Source organism: Bos grunniens, chromosome 4, assembly GCF_055505025.1.
Source record: "Bos grunniens cultivar Pamir isolate PY7600 chromosome 4, Bosgru_T2T1.0, whole genome shotgun sequence".
In the NCBI taxonomy this organism is placed as follows: Eukaryota; Metazoa; Chordata; class Mammalia; order Artiodactyla; family Bovidae; genus Bos; species Bos grunniens.
Window position 1 is genome coordinate 89,333,058 of NC_141168.1, and position 23,825 is coordinate 89,356,882.

A 23,825-nucleotide genomic window follows, 5' to 3' on the forward strand; every position below is an offset into this window, starting at 1 on the left:
AGTACTTTTTATGCACTTGGGGGAAAATGTTCTTTTTGTGTGTTTATACCTAATTTACGTAGGTTTTCTGCCAGGAGCAGGAACATAGAAACGTGCCCGGAACCCTAGGACCTGTTTCCCTTTGTAAGGAAGTAGCATCATTTTTAAGGTGCTGCTTATTGGCTCTCAGCTTCTTGCATCAATCTTTTGCTCAGACCCTCGGAGATACAGAAGTTACATTTTCTCATGTGTGTCTCTCACGCACCCCTTGCCCCCCTCCCCCACCACAATTTCCTCTGGCTGGATGTTGCCAATCAGAATTTCACACTCCACACTCTGAAAGTGTTCATCACTCGGGGCGGCTCCACACTGCTGGGTCAGCAGTGAGCCCGACTCCAACAGAGCCTCGTCAGCGGGCCACGCTGGGCTCTGCCTGTGGAAGCTGTGTGTGCAGAAATGAGTGATTGTTTGGCCTTCTGTCTGCGTTAAAAGTGATCGAGGTGAAGAAAGTCAGTGCAGTCACCCATGACACCCGAATTTCAGCCCAGATGAGATTCTAACTAGAGGATCCATTTTTTGTTCATATCCTGGCAAAACAAGTACATGATACATGTGAAGGCCATCTCAAATTTGCGTGGGCAGGAAGATGAACTGAATAATAGAATGAGTAGTGTTTTGCCCACCTTTTAAAGTAAGACTGTGATGTAAATGACAGTACATAGCCATTGCATCTACTTAATATGGCTTGCTCATTGTTTTAGTGTTTTGTATGGTTTTCCACTTTTAACATAGTGGCTGTTTAGGAAGCAGTAACCAGGTAAAAGAGTAGTACACATGCAATTAGTGTGTTGTGTTTCTGAGACTTTGAACTTTGGATTTCTTTATTCAGATCATTCAAGTAGTTTTACAAATGAACTCCGACTCCCATCCTCACTGGGTTTTTTTTCAGTTTCCTTTAAAGTATGTATGTTTTTCTAATGGTTTATGTGTCCACAGAACTTGATCCTGGACCCATTACCATTAGACGGAGATTCTTGACCAGATTCCTAATTTGTTCTGAATCTATAAAGAAATTAGGTGGGAAAGCAACTTGAGAGATTGCAGCTTTTGTTAGCTTTTTTTGCCTTTTAATCTTCTCTCCCTTTTTCCTTCTTCCATCCATCACTCCTGTCGGCAATTAAAGCAGGATGATGAAGTGACGACGGTTGAGGTGAAAGAGCAGGACCAGAATGTCCTGGTGCTGAAGAAAGTGCAGAGCTGCGGCCCAGCCCCGCAGGCGGGGAGCGCCGAGAGCGATTGGAGGTGAGAGTTTTCACCGGAGCCCCGCGCTTCTGTTTCCTTTCCCTGCCTGCCCCCCCGCCTCTCCCGCTCCATCTCACTCGCTGTCTCTGCCTCCTCTTCCCTCCCTCCCTCCCTCCCGTTTTTTCTCCGCCTCTTGCCTCTCGAGCGAGCTAGCTAGAGCGAGCTAGCTAGCGTTCTAGCTGACTGCAGAGCTCCTAGCAGCCAGATGGACTCGGTTCCCAGCAAAAGGACAGAGGTGGCAAGATCTCTGAGCATCTAGGGGATGCCTTTGTTAGTGGTCGTGCACAATGGGCAGCTCCCGGCTGAGGGTCTTTGACCCTCACTTAGAAAGAAAGGATCCCGCCGCTGCCGCGCTGGCAGACCGAGAGCTGCCCCTGCCCACCTTCGATGTGCCTTATTTCAAATACATTGACGAGGAGGATGAGGACGAGGAGTGGAGCAGCCGCTCACAGTCCTCCACTGAGGAGGACTCGGTGGACTCTCTGCTCTCTGACAGATACGTGGTCGTGTCCGGGACCCCGGAGAAGATCTTGGAGCATCTTTTGAATGACTTGCACCTGGAAGAAGTCCAGGACAAAGAAACAGGTAAGGCAGGGGGGTGTCTCCCGCTTCTTCCAGACTCACGGCTGCAGCGCCCTTATCAGTTTCCTGAGGGGCAAGGCTCCCTCCCTAACCAAAGCAGCAAAGCGCGGGTGGGGGGCGGGGGGGGTGGGGTGGAGCGGGGCGGCTGAGCCGGCAGACCTTTGTGCGCCTCCCCCTTAGCCTCCTGCCGTTTTGTTTAAATCCAGTAAATGGACGCATGGAGATCCCAGCAGCCGCCTGGTAAGTGGCTGTACAAAGAAATGATAGGAAGGCACGTATTCTTGTTTTGCTGGCAATTTTTACCAAATCTCACCTAAAGGCAGTTGACAACAAGAGGCCAGCATCCAGTAGCCAGTGTTCAGTGGGAAGGATTACAAGGGAGATGGGGGTTACCGGCAAGCATTTACCTAGCCCGCCCGTGGGAAGCACTGAGCTGGCCGGAGGAGCCTCCCTGCCAAAATGTCAACAATTAATGCAACTATTCAGCAACTAGAAGCTTAGTGGCAACTTCTGCGTTTTTCCAAGTGTTTCACAAACTGCTCAAAGCAAGCCCTACTGTGCAGAATATGATACTCACAGCTTCTCAGACTAGAAATAATTCACTGAAGTCTTCTTGGTCAGGTTCCTTGTCCTTCTATTTAATCCTCAGGCAAAATACCCGCTTAGCTTTTTCACCCTTGCACTACTGGAAATGCTATCCCTGCATGATCTGGCTAAACTTCCTTCATCACACAGGGCAGTGCTGGATTCTTTTAACCAGGATTTGTAATTTGTTTCAGCCTGGAGCAGTTATCCCAATGAATAGGCCTCTGACTTTAGCCTGAATTCTGTGACTTGATCCCCTGACTAAAATGCACTTTTTGCTGCCGCCATAGCACCTGTCATGACCACGGTTTGCAATACATGGACTGCATCAATAAAAGGCATTTGGGGGTTGTGCTGGTACAATACTTTGTATTGATAACTCCTTAAGTTTTTCCCATTCAAGAAGGATTTTGAGAGGATAGCTCAGGTGAGAACAAGCATTTCCTTGGGTCCTGGCAGTTTTGTCTGAACTTAACAGATCTGTGCTGCATTATGAAGGACATTAAGAGGAACAAAGATATGTGAAATATGCAGTTGAGTTTTTTAAAAGTCAAAATGACTCCATCACTCATCCTACTGATAGTGTTATTGTTTGATCTCACAATTCAAATAAAAACTTTACTTTGCCTTATGTATATTTGGGGAAAAAAATAGCAGTAGTCATTTATACACAGGCTAAAAGAAAAACGTATTCTTGTGGCATTTGCTGGGTGGTTTTTGCTCGTCTGTCTATTAATATTTGCACATTTGAGTAATGTTTGCAAGTTCTGCTTCATCAGAGGTGGTCATTATGGAACTGGCCATAATTTTCTGTGTACCGATTACCAGACTGCTTTACACAGGTGGTTTGGACTTGATTACAGACAGGTTATCTGCCATGAAGACACCTTTGAATATGGGTACCAGGTTGGGAGATTCAGTGGCTTGTTCTTAATAGCACTACAGTTCTATTCTGTAGCACAGGACTTCATGTCTAAGTTGTATAAATAAGAGTAGAGATTACTGAAGTCAATCCTGGGCCAGTTGGTTTCTTTTTTTCTTTTGTTCTCACTGTCATTTGTTTTTTGTGAGGGATGGCCTTCTTGTTGTTGTTTAGTCGCCCAGTCGTGTCCAACTCTTGCAACCCCATGGCCTGTAGCCTGCTAGGCTCTGCTGTCCATGGGATTTCCCAGGCAAGAACACTGGAGTGGGTTGCATTTCCTCCTGCGGGGCATCTTGCTGACGCAGGGATTGAACCTGTGTCTGCTCGATTGGCAGACAGATCCTTTATCACTGAGCCTCCAGGGAAGTCCTGGTGCCTACTAACAAGCTCCCATACTTAATACTGGGAATGAAAAATCACCCTGATCCCTCTTAGTAATGCCAGCGGTCGCCTCCTGTTGGGAAAGGGTGTTGTAGCTGGTGTGTCGTGACTGTTAGTCCCAGGTTGTTTTAGATTATACCAACACTGGGGTCTCACGTGTCACTCTTGCCAGGTGCTGAGCAAAGCAGAGAGGACCAGGACTCAGTGGGGGTGGCTTCAGTCCTGCTGGGCCAGCCTCTCCTCACTCCTACTCATTTCCTTAGCATTTGCAGGGGACACAAACACATGTGTTGGCAGAGACACCTGAGGGGGAAAATGGTAATAATACTTCCTCTGATCAAAGGAGAGTTTTATGATAATGAAAAAATCAACTTTGGAGAGAGATGGATGTGTAATATCATAGGGACACCTAAGTAGAAGTCACACACAGTTCTTCCAAACTTCATGAACAGCACTTGGAGAAAATACAACAGAAAGACCCGTATGTGGCTTTTGTTGATAAAACTAAAAGAAATCTCATAAATATAAGATCAGTTTCATGTAAAAATGGAAGAAAAGTGATTATGAGTTTGTTCTAGTTTGAACACCAAATGAATCACTTATTTTAAAGTAGCTGAGGCCCCTTGTCACTGATAGAGGTGAATTTCAGTTCTTTATCTTGTTCAGGCTGGCAACCCTCATTATAAAAGGCCTATGTATTCAGGGGTCTAATAGAGTCTCGTAAACATATGGAAGACAGATGGAGGAAAATGAGAAGGGGCTGTAATAAAAGTATACAGCAGTGTTTTTATGTTCTTGAGCGCCCCTTTTAGGGAGCTGGAGCCATATGGAGCCGGGTGGAGCCATATGGTGGTGGTCCACATGGCCCCAGTGGCAGTGAGGGAGAAAGGTACATGGGAGGAAATAAATGATTCGGGTTGGGATGAGCCTGATCTTGATTCTTACATTCCTGTACCTGCCAGAGGCTGGGGAAGTTAACCAAACAAGAGATGCAAGTTATTCCCCATCTCTTTGCCACAAAAGTCACTTCATTGTTAAAGTGTAGGTTCACGGCCCAGTAGAAGAGACTTATACTCAGAAAGGAAAGTTCAAGCGATTGCTAGTTGATGTTAAGATGCAAGCAGGAAAAAAAGTTTACTTAATTGAGTGGAATAGAAATATGAGATAATGTATTTTTGTTATTACCTGAATTAAGAATAGAATAGAAAACAACAATTCATATAGTATTCTATCACCATATCAAATTGAGTTTTAAAAGCAAAAAATATTGGAGATGCTTACAAGCAACCTACTAATGATTTTCCTAAATGATTTGACCCACATGACACTATGCTTATTTTCATATCATAATCTTCTGTGTGCCTACCTTTCCCCTCTGGTAGTACCAGGCACAAAAATCCATCCTTTGATTATCTCTGGAATGAATGAATGCATAATCCTTCCTTGTTTAAAATTGAAAAACTATTTGAGTCTGGTAACTGGATATCTGTTGGTGAACATGCAAAGACTGAAGCTGTTTGCAAAGATTTCCTTTTCTTTCAAGGTTCAGGTTCTGACTTGAAGGATTTGGAATGTTAGAGGAAAATCAAGCAGCTCTGTCTTCCATCTTCCCAGAAATAGGACAGATATCACTGGGCATTCCTAGCCCAGGAGACTTACACGGAAGGCAAGAAGCAAGAAAACCAGTTTGTTGTGTGTGGAGGAGCTGGGGGGATGGAGGTCTAAGTCTGTACCACTGCCCTGGTCCGCAGTGGTGGCTGCTCCTGTTTAAGCCCTTCCCCTCCCTGGAAAGGATGCAAGATGCTTCTGTTAGGAATAACGATTTCTGTTTCAAAGTGGGGCAGATGGGGGCGACACACTGTGTATCCTATGGATTACACACAGAAAATCCTTCTTACTGATTTTTTTTCCTACATCTGCATTATGATGAGTCTACTTTAGGGGAAACATGAGCAAAGGACATTATTTGCTGCCCTGTTTCTTCTGTGTCTTGGGTTTTTTTTCATCTTTTCAAAGCAAATATGCTTGTGATAACAGGTTTTCAAGAAAAACAGAGACTAGGATAGTGGAAACAGGTAAAGCCTATCAGCCAATGCTTACTAGGCTTGACCTGCTTTCTTCCAGGTATGGCTGTTCTTACTTCATGAGGTTGCCTTCAGGATATCGTGGACTCAGTGTGTGTTGACCACAGTGTAGTCTGTGCGAGTGGGTGTACTTTCAGTGGCATCTACAAGGCTCCTTACATCATGGAGAAAGTGAGTCCCTTACCTGTGTAGCGAGGCCACCACCTCTGTGAAAGTTAATACCCGGGTTATGTCATAGAAGCGTCTCACTTAATTGATGGGGTGCCACAGCTGCTCTCCATCTCCAGCTTAGTAGTGTTTTTGGAGCACTGCATTGATGGGACCTTGAGTGGAACTAGAACAGCATGACAGTTTTTCACTGACTTTTTTACCTTCTTCCCCCTGCCAACAGCAAACCTGTCCTGAATACATGATACATACTTCTTTTGAAGGAAAATTAAGAATGCCTTTTTTCCTGATCATTGGAAATACAGAAGACAATTTAGGTGAACTTCTTCCTTAATTTCCTTATCTTTTAGGATTTCTGAAAAGCTGTTGGGTCCTCTTCCAGGCTTTCTTTTGCAAGTGACAAGATCTTTTTAAGCCTGTGCCCGCATGGCTGTGGAGGACAAGAACTTTTGGGGGCTGGCACAGAGCTTTTAGATGGTTGGGAGGCTCCCCATGGTTTTATGCAGTTAACATGCATGTAACATTATCTTGGATTTGTCTTTTTATTTTTGTGGTACCATGTGACACGTCATAGACCAGTCATAGATCTTATCTGTGTCTGCATCATTGGCTGCACACGGGGCATTTTTCAAAATACCAGTATCTGAGTCCCACCCCAGAGATGCTGATTCAGTTGACCTGAGTTGAGACCTAGGCCTTATGGTCTTTGAAAGCTCCGCAGGTGATGCTGTGTGTAGGCAGGTCTGAGAGCCACAGAGCTAGCATGATGACTGTGTCTCCCCACTTTCTTCAAAGACAAATTCCAAGCGTCAAATAGTTATGCATTTGCCCCTGGAAGCTAGGGGGGAGTCATTTCCACTTTGCCCCACCGCCCTCCCCACTCCCTCTCCTGGGCTCATATCTGGCCTCGTATCCACTGTTTCCTGCCCCAGTACCTCTGCAGCCTAAGTTCAGAATCACAAACCTGCATTGTTGGTCGAGCCTCTAAAACAGTTTTGAAAAGAGGAGATAATCCAGGGAAACAGTGGTGCTGGTCACACAGCTCTTTGCTCTCAATTCTTGGAATGAGGAGGCAATGGTATAGTAAGCAAAACCCATTTGGATTTTTGCCAGGGTTCTGTCATGCCCCACGGATCTCTGGGTGGTCCTTCAGTCTTACAGCTGAGAATGTTTACTTCTCTAAGAAATGATTTTTTGAGGAAGAATATGCAGACAGCAGAGTAGAAGGGGCATTCAGATGAGATTCAAAGTGTTGGTTCCTGGTTCTGGACTCGATTAGTAAACTAGCCTGAGACCTTGAGCAGATTTCTGAAGTGTCTTTCATCACTAAAATGCTTTGGTCCAAAGAGATTTATATCAACCCTTTCCTTTCAAAATATGTCACAGAACCCTGAAATTCTAGATTTGGAGCCCCTAGTGTTCATGCAGCCACCTGCCAGAACCTCACGGTCATTTTATGCTTACCTCACCATCACTTAGGCATGCGCAAGGACTTAGGTCATTTGGCCTGACTCTTGTTGCTCTTGTCTTCCTGCTGTATTTCTTCAGCCCCACTCAGAGAGCAGTTAGAATGTTGACGGGGTAACAGACTTGGAATTCAAGGCTCCGTGGCCCTATCTGGTGATGACTTAAGCGTGTTTGTGTAGAACCTGGTCCAGTGGGAAACTTCTTAAGTTCCTTTCAGAAATTATGTTATAACGTTTACAAAGAACAGCTTTGATTTATCACCAACTAGTAAAATACATTTGCAGAGACTTTTATTACCAGGCCATTTTGGGTAATTCAGAAACAGTCTTTTGCCAGAGAAAAGCAGTGGGTTTTCCCCCCAGTGGTGAAATGTACTGCATCCCTGCTCTCAGACTAGCACTCCCTCTGTAATTCCTCTACTTTTAACTTTACACACTGCTCCTGTAAAAAAATACAACAGTGTATTTTTGAGTGTCCAGTTTATATATGCATGTGAAAGTGAAAGTTGCTCAGTCGTGTCTGACTCTTTGCAACCCCATGGACTATATAGTCCATGGAATTCTCTAGGCCAGAATACTGGAGTGGGTAGCCTTTCCCTTCTCCAGGGGATCTTTCCAACCCAGGGATCGAACCCAGGTCTCCCGCATTGCAGGCAGATTCTTTACCAGCTGAGCCACAAGGGAAGCCCAAGAATTTTGGAGTGGATAGCCTATCCCTTCTCCAGCAGATCTTCCCAACCCAGGAATCAAACTGGGGTCTCCTGCATTGCAGGCAGAGCCTTTACCAACTGAGCTATTAGGGAAGCCAATATACATGTGATGAATGCCAAAGAAAATTTTAATTCCTTCCTTCCACAATTATCTCTGACCTCTACTATTATGTAGGCACTGTTGTAGCCATGGGACACAGCTATAAACAGAATACCGCAACTCCTCTGTGGGGCTTACATTTTAATGGGGCGAGTCAGCCAAAAAACAAAGAGGGAACCAGTGGATGTGAAAGATGTGATATGAATGGGTGCTAAATAACCAATCTCATTACAGGCACTAGTGTGGGAGAACTGTATCTATATGCCATTAAAGATGAAGAAGCTATATTTTAGCATATCTGAAGTAGTATAGAGAATTAACATGAAGCTTCTGGTCTTATTCAGCAAAGTTCAGAACCGAAGGAAATAGTTGAAAAAATAAATAGATACAAGACATAAAAGGAATTTGAAGTAGGCATGGGTATCCCCAGATGGTACTTGCTTCAGCTAGAAGTTGTAGGCTTTATATTGCTGTAGTTGCTTGGTATCAGCTGTTTACCTTCCTGACCTGTGCAGATAACTTTCTCAGAGACTCATAACTGAACTAGGTTGCCACTTGAGGTCTTTTTCAGCTTTATGGAGCTGTCAATTTTAAATATTAGGTTAATTCTGTTTGCATACATGCTAATGAAAAAAATCAACGAAAGATTGAAGAAATTCATTAGCCTTGACTCCAGCTGCCTTGGGTGTGCCTCAGATGCAGATGAGAGACCCACTGTTCAGCAAAGGCTTGTTTTTCCAAATAAAGTGAAGGCTTGAAACAGCAATCCACAGTGACAGTGAAAATCCCGAAAGTGCCATTGAGAGAGCACTAGGAATAAAAGTGCTCATATAAGCGTCTGGTTTCTGTTCTGCTCTGTAATCTTTGTGCATTTGGTTTGGTTTCTTGGCAGTTCCCTTAGCTTCTCTCCTAATTGCTAATATGGAGAATGTGTTGTTATTGCTGATTGCAATCGAAGTATTGGAAGACTTTATAAATTAATATTGACAAAGTGACAAGATAATTAGAATTGTGTAGAAATTTCTTTCTCGGTTGCCTCATTTATGAAAGCAAAGAACTTAGATCACATGACATCTGAGGCCCCCTCCAATTTTGAGAGCCAGGTTTTGACACCACTCCATTTATCTGAACGTCTGCTCCCTTAGAATGATGCTTGTATAGGATGATTATCTCCAGCTAATGGACAGAGACACCAAGGCAGAAGAAGTTAACTAAGGTGCTTCAGAGATAGAGGGATCATTTGAATCTGGAAATGAACCCAGCTGTGTTCGTAGCTTTATCTCAGACATCTTTTTTGTCTAGTTACTAGAATCATGGATAAAAGGCAGAATTGAAGGAAAAAATCTACCATTCACCTCTAGCTATAAACCTCAAATCAAGCATTTTAGTAGTCACTTTAGGGAGAACTACTCTCCAGCACAAAGACTTGCTTCTTGGTCTCCAGCTGTGAGTAAAGTGGCCACTGCATTGGCTGACTGCTTCCAGAAGGTTACACAAGACCGAGGGTGTGAGGGAAGAGGTCCTAATTATCAGCTGATGCTGTATCAGACCACTCACATGAGAAATGATTAAAAATCAGATTTTAACTGAATTTCATTTGAGGTGTTCATCTTCTGAACTCATCTATTCACACCACCTTTGAACAAGTGATATTATGAATAATAACAAGGAAATTGATGCTTTTACACTGCCAGTAGATTGTGGGTTAATTAATACTCCTGTTGGTAATGAAGCCAGGTGAAATGAAGTGAGACAGAGCTGAAGCATAAGATCATTAATGTAGGCTGATTAATAATGGAAATGTGGAAGTTTTCATTACAACATGAGCGATGGGAAAAGGAGATGTTTATTGGATAAGGACATAAGCAGAAGTACAGCCTACTTTTCAGGGAAGCTATTCCTGTTTAGAACACATTGGGTCAGTGGAATACGTTTTTCAAAATCACATCATTTACATGTTTTATACCACATGATCTCTTCCAGGACAAGTATAAGTCTAGAGCACATAGAAACAAGCTAAAGTACTGTAGGGCTGTGGGAAATTAATTTCAGGAGGATCTGAAGATAGGAAATGGAAAATGAAGCACGCAAGGGGCAAGAATTACCTTAGAAATAGACCTTTAGTCTCCTGACTATAGGAATTTTGAAAAACTTGTGCATCTTCACAAGAGTTTTTGGACTTTCTTCTTTGAATACTTCTTCGATATTTTATGGAAAATATCAATAACTTTATGATGGGTTAGACTGAAGGCCAGGTCCTGGACACAGGAAGTGAGGTAGAGGATCTTTGAAAGTTTCTTTGGCACATTATGTCCTAAACGAAATACACATGTGACTTCTTGTTTCTGTGAAGTCTGTCCTGGTGGCGTGTCCTCAACCCCCCAAACCACCAGGGTCTCCCTTTGTAAACTGTAGCCAGAGCAAAAGACTTAGAAATGAATGGAGTTCCTCCTTTATTCACCTTTGCACATTTTATTTGCCTTATTCCCCTTATTTCCATTTTCTTTGCCTCAGATGCTCAATTTGGTCCTCATATCTTTCGATAGACAGCTGTGGGGAACCTTAGGTGTTTCTTTTTTGTAGTTCAGTAAATTCTAATCTCCTTGAATGGCTAGTGGATAAATTATTACAAATAATAAAATACTCTGGTACACTGAGAGTTGCCATACATATGTGCATAAATTACCAAATTTCAAAGAATCAAAATATATAAAATTACCATCTATTTTTAAATATAAAGCATAAAGGCCCTCTCTAATAAGTCACAAAATATGTAGAATATCTTTGGTTTTATAATCATGTGAATAAGATATTGGCTTAAATCTGTATAGTCTCTTTGACATAGTGTGAAGGTTGCTTTTTAAACACAAACCCAGTATTACTTGTAGTTTTTCTTATAAAGATGTGTTTGAGAAAAGCTTTGTTTAGATTTCCCTTTATATTTTGTCTCCCTAATATATATCTTTTAAAAACAAAGGATGCTACTTCTTTCTATTTATAGTTCTATAATCTATAATCTCTGTAGCACAGTTTCTCAGTTAATTTGTGCTGATTTTTATTCTTAATAAACTTTTGGGAGGGGGGAGTTCTTTTTAAAAGGAAAATGAATTTTTATTTCCTTAAAAAGAAAATGCTTTTCTCGTCTTAAAGTTTTAAAAATGACTGCATTTTCTCAGTGAATTTGGGGTATATTGGCACACTTAATATTGTACTTTAGTAGAAACACTTGTGATTTTGTGAGGGTCCAGCTGTATTTCCAGAAACTTGTTTAAATGTGTGATATGAGTCAGGTATTTTTGGAGCAGCAGATTCTAAAATTTCTGGAGATATGATACTGTCTCAAAAGTGTGTTTAATTTTAGCAGAACCATAGTTTTAATGTAACATCAGCAAATGAAATTACTCGAGACTGTGTTTAAAGCAATTCAGTGGATTAAAAACAACTCTTCTCTCTGTCCCTCTGTTCCCTTCTCTCCCTCAGAGATCTTGTGTGTCATCTTTACTGTTGATGGAATTAATGTGAGATCATCAAATGTTCTCGTCCGTATTTTTAAATACTGTGACATTGTCCTCAGTCAAAAATTTTAGGGTCCTGTCAGAAAATGGGGGAAAAAGTGATTCTTCAATACAAGAGTGTGTATTTCAGATAGTCTTATAAGTGTCAGGAAGGAATGCTAGTGGATGGCAGTCTGTTGATTATAATCACCGCATGTTAGAGTCTCTCACAGCGTGTTTCTATCAAATTACGGCTTTAGGTAAAGTGTACAAAGCCACAGAATTGTTGTAATTGACAAGCACATGTCTAAAAGGGATATTCTTCAAGTGAGAGAATTTTTGTCTTTAACACACCTATAATTGAGCTTTTCCTCATTTCTCTCTGCAGTCTTTCTCATTATAACCTTCCCCTCCCATTTCCCATTATCCTCATTTTCTGCCCTTGGGGCTTTCTTGCTCTACAATCGAAACCATTCTTTTCATTCTGTTTGCTGCTTTTTTGCCTTGTACTTAAGGCTGTTGTTGGGCTGTCAGTCCTTCCCCCAAATCCCAGAAATAAATATGAAATGAGACAGAATTGGGAGGTATGGGTGAACAGAAAGTGTGGAAAACTAAAATGTCTTATTGTAATACCCAGAATATCTTGTTGTAATCTAAATAGTGGCAGGAGATTACTTTCAGAGCAATGCTATATCCTTCTCTGCTTCACACTTACCCTTCTTGTCTGTTTTCAGCATACAGGATACTTGATGAACCTTCTAATTTTTAAATCTTTTAATCCTATAAATGAGCTTCACTTAGTGTGAAGATGAAAAGCAGAAGTTAAAATTTCCCATCTCATGCCTAGTAGGATATTTCTATTTAAATGCTCAGTCTAAAAATGAACAGGAGTTTAGGTGAGTGGTGTTTATATCAGCGCTGGTGATAGATAGTAGTTTTAATATTAAAGCATCTGGTATTTTCTTTCTACATCCCTTTCTGTGCCTTAAATAGTCTTGTTATGAAGAAAGATTTACATAATATTTAGAGCAAGTTAATCCCCCCCACCACACACACACAGAATTTTCTTCCTGTTTTGCTTGATAGCACGTATTTTGTTTTTGTGTAGCAGGCTTATAGATACTGTAAATCCAGTGTCGTGTATTTTGTTAAGGAAAAAAAAAAAAAGCATAGAGAGAACAGGATGGAGATATTTCCATCCTAATTTTAGCTCTTGTCCCCAGAGTTGAACATGTAAAATGTGACCTCCTGTGTCTTAGTTCAGTTTGGTCTGAATTTGAAGGCATTGCAAAGCCATTTTCATTCACTACTGATGACTTTTATAGAAAGATTTGATTAGGCTCAAATTCTGCCATTGCTGATTAGCATATTGTGAGTGTATCATATCTCAGAATTATTATGACCATTTACACTATTTGACCGTATTCTGGGGGAGGTTGTTGGTTCTTTTAAAAAGAGATCAGAAACATGCAAGACAAATGTTTCTTTATCAGCACATTCTAGAAATTCACAATAGTGAGATTAGGGTAAATTCACAACACTCATCTCTCTTTAAATGTACTTTTCCTGCTTATGATAGTTGAGAAACTTGAGAACGAGACCACATTATTGATACTGTATTTGAGTTCCTGATTTTCTGTGCGTATATATTTTTTGTGATTAGGCATGGCTGCATATAACAGAAAATGTCGAACAGTGATGTACACAAATATCCATATACTTCTGTCTCATGTGCAAATAGAAATAAAGAAATGCACTCCAGAGCTGGTAAGGCACATCTGAAATCAGCTAGAGGTATGATTCCTTCCAGCTCTTTGCTCCAGTGTCCCTATACATTTCTGTCCTTTCAAAGTAATATAAACATATTGTAATTTAAAGTGCCATGTAAACACTTTTTTAAAGCCTATAAAGATTAAGTCTTATATTTTTCTCTATAGGTGAGTATTTACACTAATCTCATGTATTCTTTTTTTTTTAATTGAAGTATAGTTGAGTTATAATGTTGTGCCAATTTCTGCTATACAGCAAAGTGATTCAGTTATATACATTAAGACATTATTTTTTTACATTCTTTTCCATTGTACTTTATCACGTATATTGAATATAGTTCCCTCGGCTATGCATTAATTATAATCTTGTGTATTCTTACTTCTCAGGGCTTATTTAACTGTAAGTACCTTTCTCTTGTGTAATTTGAACCACTGACTTCATGATTGAGAATTCTTCATCTTTTACTCCCAAATTCTCCCTACTAGTTGTGAGAAATATTTTTCATAAATAAACAACATATACAAAGAAGTAGTTCATGTCATAAGGCTTTGAAGAAGTTTTTTAAACACTAGCACAAATTAAAATTATTCTTCTCAGGGTAGGCTATAGTATACCACTTTATATATTATTGTATTCCTGGTGATATTTCAGAACTCATATGTGCCCATTACATATCTGTGTGGATCAAATCACCGTGAATCATGCTAACAGAGAAACTTAAGAATGTTCTTAGGCTTGTGAGTAGTACATTTACTTTAAAACAAAACAAAACTGACTTATTATTAGAACCATTTGAGACAAGGAATATGTATGAGTGCCTTCAGCCAGAAGGCAAAAATACCTTGCCCAGTGGCAGGTGATACATGCTTAATGGCCTGTTTATCCAGAGGTTGGACTGATAGGTGATAACTGAGGTGAGGGACAGCCAAGACATTGACATGCAAGTCAGTTCTTTTGCTTTAGGAAAGAGTGAACACGATTTAACATGACTAATGATTTCCAGTATCTGTAATGTCTAATACAGAGAAGTTTATGTAGAAGAAAAGGAATTTTATGATTTGACCTTTAAAAAAAATTGTTTTCCTTTCTGTCTTTACATTTCAGTTGTTTAAAATATGAATATGTGTAGTGGCCATTAAAATATCTTAAAAGCATTGTGAATTTGTGGACTGTCTTAATCCTTCTCTGTGATGATCATTTCTACCTTTGGAAAAGTCAATTGGTCGATCTCTCGTAGCTGTGTGCTATTGCCAGGTGCTTGCTAGGAAATAGAAACAAAGTGGTATTTGAGTAGGGATAAAGGGACTCTAGCATGCTGGCATGCAGATGAAAAACAACTTCACTGGGGCATCTCTGGCCATTCAAGGCCCATAAAATGACTAGGTTCCTTTATGGTGCTTTCCCCTATCTCAACCCAGGATTTTGTGACTTTCCTGCATTTCCTTTCCCCCTATCCCTGACACGGACAGTTTGACTCGACACCCTCAGGAGAGCATCACACAGTTAGAAACATTGCTGAGGCTCGGCCCAGCTTAGGGCCTGAGCCCCTTCTGACATTAACTTGCATTAACATGGTGGTGGTTTTCCTTACTTATCTCAGTCTTGGTGTCACCATCCTGCAAAGATATAAGCCCTACCTACCTCCTCGGGTGGCTGTGAGGAGCAGAGACCAGCTGGGTGAAGCTCGTGATACAGCTCACAGTATGTGGTCCATAAAGAGTGGCTGGATTTTTTTTTTTTTTTTTTTTTTTCACACAGACTAGCACTCTTTTCCCTTCCAGTGTTTCCCTATCACCCACCAAAACCACCACTAGCTTTCTGGGGCATGGTAAGGAACAGGCGTGGTTCAAAGCAAATTTGAGTCTCTCTGAGGCTAAAACAAAACAAAATAAAAACAAGACTGGTCAGCAAAAACAAGACCGGGAGCTGACTGTGGCTTAGATCATGAACTCCTTATTGCCAAATTCAGATTTAAATTGAAGAAAGTAGGGAAAACCACTAGACCATTCAGGTATGACCTAAATCAAATCCCTTAGGATTATACAGTGTAAGTGACAAATAGATTCAGGGAATTAGATCTGATAGACAAAGTGCCTGATGAACTATGGTTCGTGACATGGTACAGGAGGCAGGGATCAAGACCATCCCCAAGAAAAAGATGCAAAAAAGCAAAATGGATGTCTGAGGAGGCCTTACAAATAGCTGTGAAAAGAAGTGAAGCAAAAATCAAAGGAGAAAAGGAAAGATAAGAAAAGATAAGAAAGGAAAGAACTCTGTTCTTCAGAGTTCCGAAGAACAGCAAGTGAAGTGAAGCGAAAATCAAAGGAGAAAAGGAAAGATAAGAAAGATAAGAAAAGGAAAGAACTCTGTTCTTCAGAGTTCCGAGGAACAGCAAGTGAAGTGAAGCGAAAATCAAAGGAGAAAAGGAAAGATAAGAAAGATAAGAAAAGGAAAGAACTCTGTTCTTCAGAGTTCCGAAGAACAGCAAGTGAAGTGAAGCGAAAATCAAAGGAGAAAAGGAAAGATAAGAAAGATAAGAAAAGGAAAGAACTCTGTTCTTCAGAGTTCCGAAGAACAGCAAGGAGAAATAAGAAAGCCTTCCTCAGTGATCAATGCAAAGAAATAGAGGAAAACAACAGAATGGGAAAGACTAGAGATCTCTTCAAAAAAATTAGAGACACCAAGGGAAAATTTCATGCAAAGATGAGCTCAATAAAGGACAGAAATGGTATGGACCTAACAGAAGCAGAAGATATTAAGAAGAGGTGGCAAGAATACACAGAAGAACTATACAAAAAAGATCTTCACAACCCAGATATTCACGATGGTGTGATCACTCACCTAGAGCCCGACATTCTGGAATGAGAAGTCAAGTGGGCCTTAGGAAGCATCACTATGAACAAAGCTAGTGGAGGTGATGGAATTCCAGTTGAGCTATTTCAAATCCTAAAAGATGATGCTGTGAAAGTGCTTCACTCAATATGTCAGCGAATCTGGAAACCTCAGCAGTGGCCACAGGACTGGAAGAGGTCAGTTTTCATTCCAATCCCAAAGAAAGGCAATGCCAAAGAATGCTCAAACTACCGCATAATTGCACTCATCTCACACGCTAGTAAAGTAGTGCTCAAAATTCTCCAAGTCAGGCTTCAACATTACATGAACCGTGAACTTCCAGATGTTCAAGCTGGTTTTAGAAAAGGCAGAAGAACCAGAGATCAAACTGCCAACATCGGGTGGATCATAGAAAAAGCAAGAGAGTTCCATAAAAAACACATAATCTGCTTTATTAACTAGGACAAAGCCTTTGTGTGAATCACAACAACTTGTGGAAAATTCTTCAAAATTCTACTGGACCACCTGACCTGCCTCTTGAGAAATCCGTATGCAGGTCAGGAAGCAACAGTTACAACTGGACATGGAACAACAGACTGGTTCCAAATAGGGAAAGGAGTATGTCAAGGCTGTATATTGTCACTCTGCTTATTTAATGTATATGCAGAGTACATCATGAGAAACGCTGGGCTGGATGAAGCACAAGCTGGAATCAAGATTGCCGGGAGAAATAACCTCAGATATGCAGATGACACCACCCTTATGGCAGAAAGTGAAGAAGAACTAAAGAGCCTCTTGATGAAAGTGAAAGAGGAGAGTGAAAAATTTGACTTACAGCTCAACATTCAGAAAACAAAGATCATGGCATCTGGTCCCATCACTTCATGGGAAATAGATGGGGAAACAGTGGAAACAGTGGCAGCCTTTATTTTTTTGGACTCCAAAATCACTGCGGATGGTGACTGCAGCCATGAAATTAAAAGACACTTACTCCTTAGAAGAAAAGTTATGACCAACCTAGACAACATATTAAAAAGCAGAGGTACTACTTTGCCAACAAAGGTCTGTCTAGTCAAGGCTATGGTTTTTCCATTTGTCATGTATGGATGTGAGAGTTAGACTATAAAGAAACCTGAGCTCCAAAGAATTGATGCTTTTGAACTGTGGTGTTCGAGAAGACTCTTGAGAATCCCTTGGACTACAGGGAAATCCGACCAGTCCATCCTAAAGGAAATCAGTCTTGAATATTTATTAGAAGGACTGACGTTGAAGCTGAAACTCCAATACTTTGGCCACCTGAAGTGAAGAACCGACCCATTTGAAAAGACCCTGATGCTGGGAAAGATTGAAGGTGGGAGGAGAAGGGGACAGCAGAGGATTAGATGGTTGGATGGCATCATTGACTCAATGGACATGAGTTTGAGTCAACTCTGGGAGTTGGTGATGCACAGGGAGGCCTGGCGTGCTGCAGTCCATGGGTTCGCAAAGAGTCGGACACAACTGATTGACTGAACTGAACTGACCTGAGGCTAAAATACGTGTGCTGGGTAGTGATGGTAGGTATGGAGATTTGCTTCGATATTCACATGGATGGAATAGTCATCAGTCTGGAGCTTGTAGACTACTGCCCTTTGTAGTTCTTTAATGACCTCACTAGTCAAATTCCATATCTTTGCAAAGATGGACACTTTATCCTGCAACTTTGTCTTCAACCTGAAGTAATAGGAGTTTGGTTGTCAGTTGTGACCAAACCTTTCTTTGTGACCCTAAACCACAAGTCTTCCCTGTACCTGTGTGAGAAAGAAAGCAGCCATGTGATGTTGTGACTATTCTGGAAACCAGGCACAAAGGCATGTCTGCTGTCAGTCACTGGTTAAGATACTTATCCTAGAAATGTTTTCAAACAAAGGCAATATGTTAAAGTAAGTTTTCTTGTATTGGAAGCGTTCAGTTTGCATAAGATCTTGTGCCAAATTGCTTAGAAAGAGCCGTAGTTGTGTTTACTTTAAATGAGTACATTTGTAGAATATTTTTATTGTTAATATATCTAGCTATCATGCCAATTCTTAGCTTTAATATAGGCAGTTGACCATCCATTGCTAAATTTTGTTTAAAGTAGCTTTTCTAGTGTCCCTAAAATTTTTTTTTTAACCAGAAACTAAAGTAAGTTAGTAAATAAAGTTTTACTTGTCTGAAATTCAGCACCAGTGATTGACAGTGACCAAGGGGGAAAAATGAATACTCAGAATGGTGACATATTTCAAGTTTTGAAAGAAAGCTGATAATAGAGATTCTGCTTAGTGCTTAGGAGATAAAAATGTCATACCTTGTTTGAAGTTTATTCAAGGATTAGAGTTACTGCTTGAAATAGCCAGGCCTGCAATCCATGTGGTCGCAAAGAGTCAGATATGACCTAGTGACTGAACCACAACCAGACTTGAGACTTCTGATTTAAGATTTAATGTATAAATTAATTTTCTTTCGTCTCATGAAATTTTAGAAAATTTGCCAGGCACTTAGGAACACAGTTTGTATCTTAAGAAATCATTGTGTGGTGTTGATTGTACAAGATTCAGCAACTCAGTTATGTTAGACTGAGCAAATCTTTGGTATTAATTTTTGTTGGTAGATTCTGGCAGATTGGTATTTTAAGCATCATACTCGTGATAATTGCCATATTCTCATATATACTGTATCAATACAAAACAATATTTGCATTGATCATGAAGAAATCTGACCTGGCTCATTCGTGAGAGCACCTGCTGTTACTGATCAATGAGCTACACAATTACAAGGAGAGTCTTTGGGGAGAAACAGTATGCTAGATGGTGTGAGAGCTGGTTGTCAGAATCTCTATCTATAGTTTCTTTCAGTCTAACTAGACATTTATCAAGGGGCGTATCTCTAAAGCAAGCAGACCGGAGACCATCACCCACCAAATCCAGTGACCTTTGAATGCTCTGTCTCATGGACCTCCCTCCAGCAACTTTTGAGACTTTTGATCTGCTGTCTTTTCCAGTCCTTTCTTGTTGGTTTCTATTATATTTCTGTCTCCCAATTCTCCAGGGTTTTTTTCTCCTCTTTTTTTTTAAAAATTCATCTTTCTCCTGCCATCACCCAAATGTGAACTTCCACCCCAGCTCAACCCTCAGCCCTCTGCTTACGTCTTCTTAGGACTGTTGCTGAAAATTCGTGTTGTTCCCAACCTCTCTCTTTATACAGTAGCTTCCATCTTCATCTAGCCTTCGTTAGCAAACTCTGGTCTTTGATATATTGCTCAGTAGTTTCACTCAAAGTAACCTAGGGAATCCAGGCTCAGTGCATTTAAAAATAAACTCATCCTCCCTCCCCTTATTCCTCCTTTATCCCCACTTACTTCTGGGATGCGGCAAGTGTAATCTGTATCTTTCGTCACTTCTGACCTCAAAAGTCTCTACTCACTTTCCTTTTCGTATAGAATGAGCCCCAGACTCCTTAGTCTAGAGCTCAAAAACCCTCTGGGAGTTGGCTTCAATGCACTTTTTTAGGTTTTCTGTTACACCGTGTGACCCTTCCATTACTGTTTCATAACTATACCATAGACTAAGATTTGCAAACTCACATGTCCACAGACAGTTCAGCTGAACAAAAGAAGCCAACCAGAGTAGAACTGTGCTAAACTGGGGAGGACCCGCTGCATAAAAAGTGCAACTCAGCTCTAAACTCATGGTTGCCAACTGAACTGTGGACCTGATGTTGCCAGATTTCTGAGTTTTAAATATTGTCATCTAGCACAAAACATCTTTAGGAAAAATCAAGTCTCAAAGACCAGTGGTCTATGACTCAGCCACAGACACACACCCATACCCACTCCTTTGCTTACACAGTTAATTTCTTTCTCCTCAGTTCTTCTCGGAAGTTCAGGGGTCATCTCACACGCCTCGTGTTTGGTGAAACCTTCCTTGGCATACAGGAGTCTCTCCTTCAGCCCTATGACATCCGTGGTTGGCACTGCTTGGTGTAGTGTTACCTCACCTGGATCATGCCGTGGACAAGCCACTGTGCTCCCCTGTATCAACCCCTAGTGCCTCAGCAAGTGCCTTATGTGTAGTTCAGCCCTCAGTACACAGTTTTGGTTGGTTGACTGGTAGCACTTGGAGAAACGGGTAAGGACAGACATCAGTAATTTTATTTTAGGAAACTAAAGAACTGATGGGCTTCCCCCGTGGCTCAGCGGTAAAGAATCTACCTGTAATGTAGGAGATGCGGGTTCGATTCCTGGGTCAGGAAGATCCCCCTGAAGGAGGACATGGCAACTCACTCCAATATTCTTGCCTGGAGAGCACCACAGACAGAAGAGCCTGGCTGGCTACAGGTCATGGGGTCACAGAGAGCTGAACACGACTAAAGCGACTTCGTGTGCATGCAAAGAGCAGAAAGGATTTATTGTGTGCTTGAATCTGTTGTGATTCTGTGGTTATTGTGATTCTTGAATCTATTGTGAGTCTGTGTGTACCAGATTCTTTGCCAGATACCTTAGCTATCCTGTTCTATCTGACTGAACTACAGCTCTGCTAGGTGTGGATTTAGGTGATTGTGCTAAGGCCCAGGGGGATGAGGTGCTCTGCTCAAGGCTCCCCAGGTGGGAATCAGGGTCTGTGACTCCCTCTGCACACTCTACACTGTCTTCTGAGCTTCCCAGCAGACATGGCAGATCCATGAATTGTGCCTGAACGCAGCAGCTGATGGGGGCTGGGACAGCAGGAGCTCACGGGGCCCGGCCCTTCTGTGACGACAGAGCGACCTGCAAACGTGACCCTTTCTCTGTGCGGAGAAGATAAAAGCGCCGCTGTTAATATTCCACACTCCTTCTTGTGACATTTTTAAAAGGCAGCGTGTGGAATTAAATGTAGCTAAGAACATAAAACCTGCTGCACTCAAGTCATTCTGTCCTAAAGAAATGCGGTGGGATTCTAAAACCAAATTTTCCAAGTTAACATGAAGACGGATTATATCATCGGAAGAGTGTCACGCCATCCCTGTCTATAGTCATTAAAGGGATGGCTTTTCAAGTTTGATGTAGAAACAACATTAAATGAATAAGTATTTCTTGTGTAATCGATATGTAAAAAGAAAGCTATATCTCAGGATTTGGCAGTTTTAGAATGACTAAGCAGTACTGTGATGAAATTGTAAGATTCTGCAGGAATCAACTGAATTTAAAAGCTGTAGTAAACAGCTGCATTTGACATCACGAATACTGCTTTTTGAAATGTGAAATACACTGAGCAAGAGGCACAGCTCCTATCAGTGGGCCTAGTACTTGAGCCTATGATTCAAGCATGAACATGAAATTATTTTGTTTGTGCTTAATCAGATTACATGGTACATTTTGGCACTGCTTCTCAAAAAATAATGGTAAATTGTAACATTCCAGGGCCAGAAATAGGCCCTTTCAAGTACAAAGCTTTTCTTGGCTCCTTGGACTAAAGGTTAAATCGCGCATATTTTAGAGCACCTTAAATTTCATTGCATCTGACGTAGAAATACAGGTGAAACAGAACTACCAACAGTACCTTAGGGAATATGAGTTAGTACAGAAATGTTGAATATTCACATTACCTTACATAGATCAAATGGCTCCAATAAGCGTTGTCTGTCAAAATTCTTTTCATTTGCTTTCTTGGTAATTTACTTTCACGGGTGAGTGGTTTCATTATTGCAGTGCATTTTGTTGGCGAGTGTTGGAAAGTAAAAGTGAGGTAGATTTTTCTAATTGCTCCTAAGTCACCCTATACTCATGATTTCTAGACTTCAGAGTTTTGTTTTGTTTTTTCTTTTTTTATAACTGAAAAAAGAAAAAGGCATTAAGCTTAGTATTTTTGGAAGCATTTAGACCATTTCCTTTCATTTGATTATATTTACATAGCAGAACTCTATAAAAAGGATCTATACCAAGCCAATTACCATTCCACCTTGACATAACTTGGGGATGTTCTAGAAACCTTTGTGCTTTGTAGAAATAAAATGGAAATTTTTAGTGTTTTATACACTTAAAGTGATAGAAATAAATTAATTTATGCATAAAAGAAAAATACATTCAAGTAAAATCAAATAAAAATAGACAATTCTTTTCTTATGCCTTTAAGTTTAAAAAGTACCAGATGATCAGGAAAAGTTCTGTATTAATTAACATCATGGCTAATTATAGACATAAATTTTAGAGCTATTCTTTAGATTTTTACAGCATATTAATATATTTTATTTCAAGTTACATAGTTCTTAAACCTGTAATAGTATTTGTCTTCCAGTTTTGATTGTTATTAGCATGTTGCTTTTATACTGCAAAAAGTAATTCTTGTAATTAAAAATCCACTACAAAATTTTATATTATTTGTGGGAAGAGGGGGTATGCCCAAAAGGATAGTTGAGTATTTTTGTCAGTGATGAACCAAGAACTTGGGATTAGATTTAGTGATTTGATTTAATGGATAGAATTTCAAAGACAAGTTTTTTTGTATATTAATACCTAGATATTCATTAAGCTATAAATAAATGCATTTTTTTTATTCAGAATGTGAGTCTGTATGGCAGCTATGAATGTGTTTAAGTGAAAGATGTTTTTATACACAAAAGTGCTTTTCTACCTACAGTCTTAAATTACCACTAATTAAGCAGTATATAATATAATATATAATTATAGTGTTTTAATATGGTTGCCAGTGGATTTGCTAGTCTTTCTAAATGGCCATTGTTGGCTAATAGTCTTCAGGGGATCATTTATATAGCCATTGTGGTTCTAAAAATATGTCTAAATACCAATGGGACAGCCTTTTTTTTTTGAAGCATGGCTGTTAAAATGCACTTCTATTTGAAATGTGTCTTTTTGATTAAATCACTCAATTACTTTCATATGCGGCAAAAAAAATACCAGTACTGAAAAGAATAAAGGAAAGCTCTTTTTATGTAGAAAATTTTCAGAACAAAATGGTAGTTATATAAAGATTTGAGTTAGGAGTGTTGGGAATCTGTTCTATTCATAAGGAGTTTTAGCTGTTCTTTTCATTATATTTTTTAACTGGAGATGTTTCTATATAGCCTCATTGTTTTTACTTTAATTATTATTTCTATGGCAGAGAGATAATTAGGTAAATGCTGTTGAATATTAAATATGGTAGTAGCTTCAGGGAAAATAAACATTTCTGGGTCAAAGCCCTCAACAAAGTATTATCTTGTATGAGCTGGTTAATGGAATTGAATGCCAAATAGTTTTGCCACCATCCAACCAAACTCTCAGAGTCACTCAGTTCATCATCTAAGACTGTTTTGGAGTGGAATGGCTGCTTATGTCAAAGTTAATGGTGTTCTTTTTATTTTACTAATACAATTCTTTATTGCATGAAATACTGTATATATTATTTATAGGTATTTCCAGTATGGTGTTCTTTTTAATGTGACTTTTTCATGGAGT

General features: G+C 40.2%; 1 protein-coding gene across 2 annotated transcripts in view; it reads left to right on the plus strand.

The window, feature by feature from the left end:
- Window positions 1-23,825, plus strand: part of RAPGEF5 (Rap guanine nucleotide exchange factor 5) — a 235,128-nt gene that overhangs the window by 161,369 nt on the left and 49,934 nt on the right. Inside the window, exons 10-11 of one of the 2 annotated variants that reach the window (XM_086397408.1) lie at window positions 1,163-1,281; window positions 1,778-1,866. In XM_086397408.1, the coding sequence (XP_086253534.1) occupies window positions 1,163-1,281; window positions 1,778-1,866 (208 nt within the window). The remainder of the gene's footprint in view (window positions 1-1,162; window positions 1,282-1,777; window positions 1,867-23,825) is intronic. The other variant, XM_086397410.1, reaches the window with a different exon arrangement.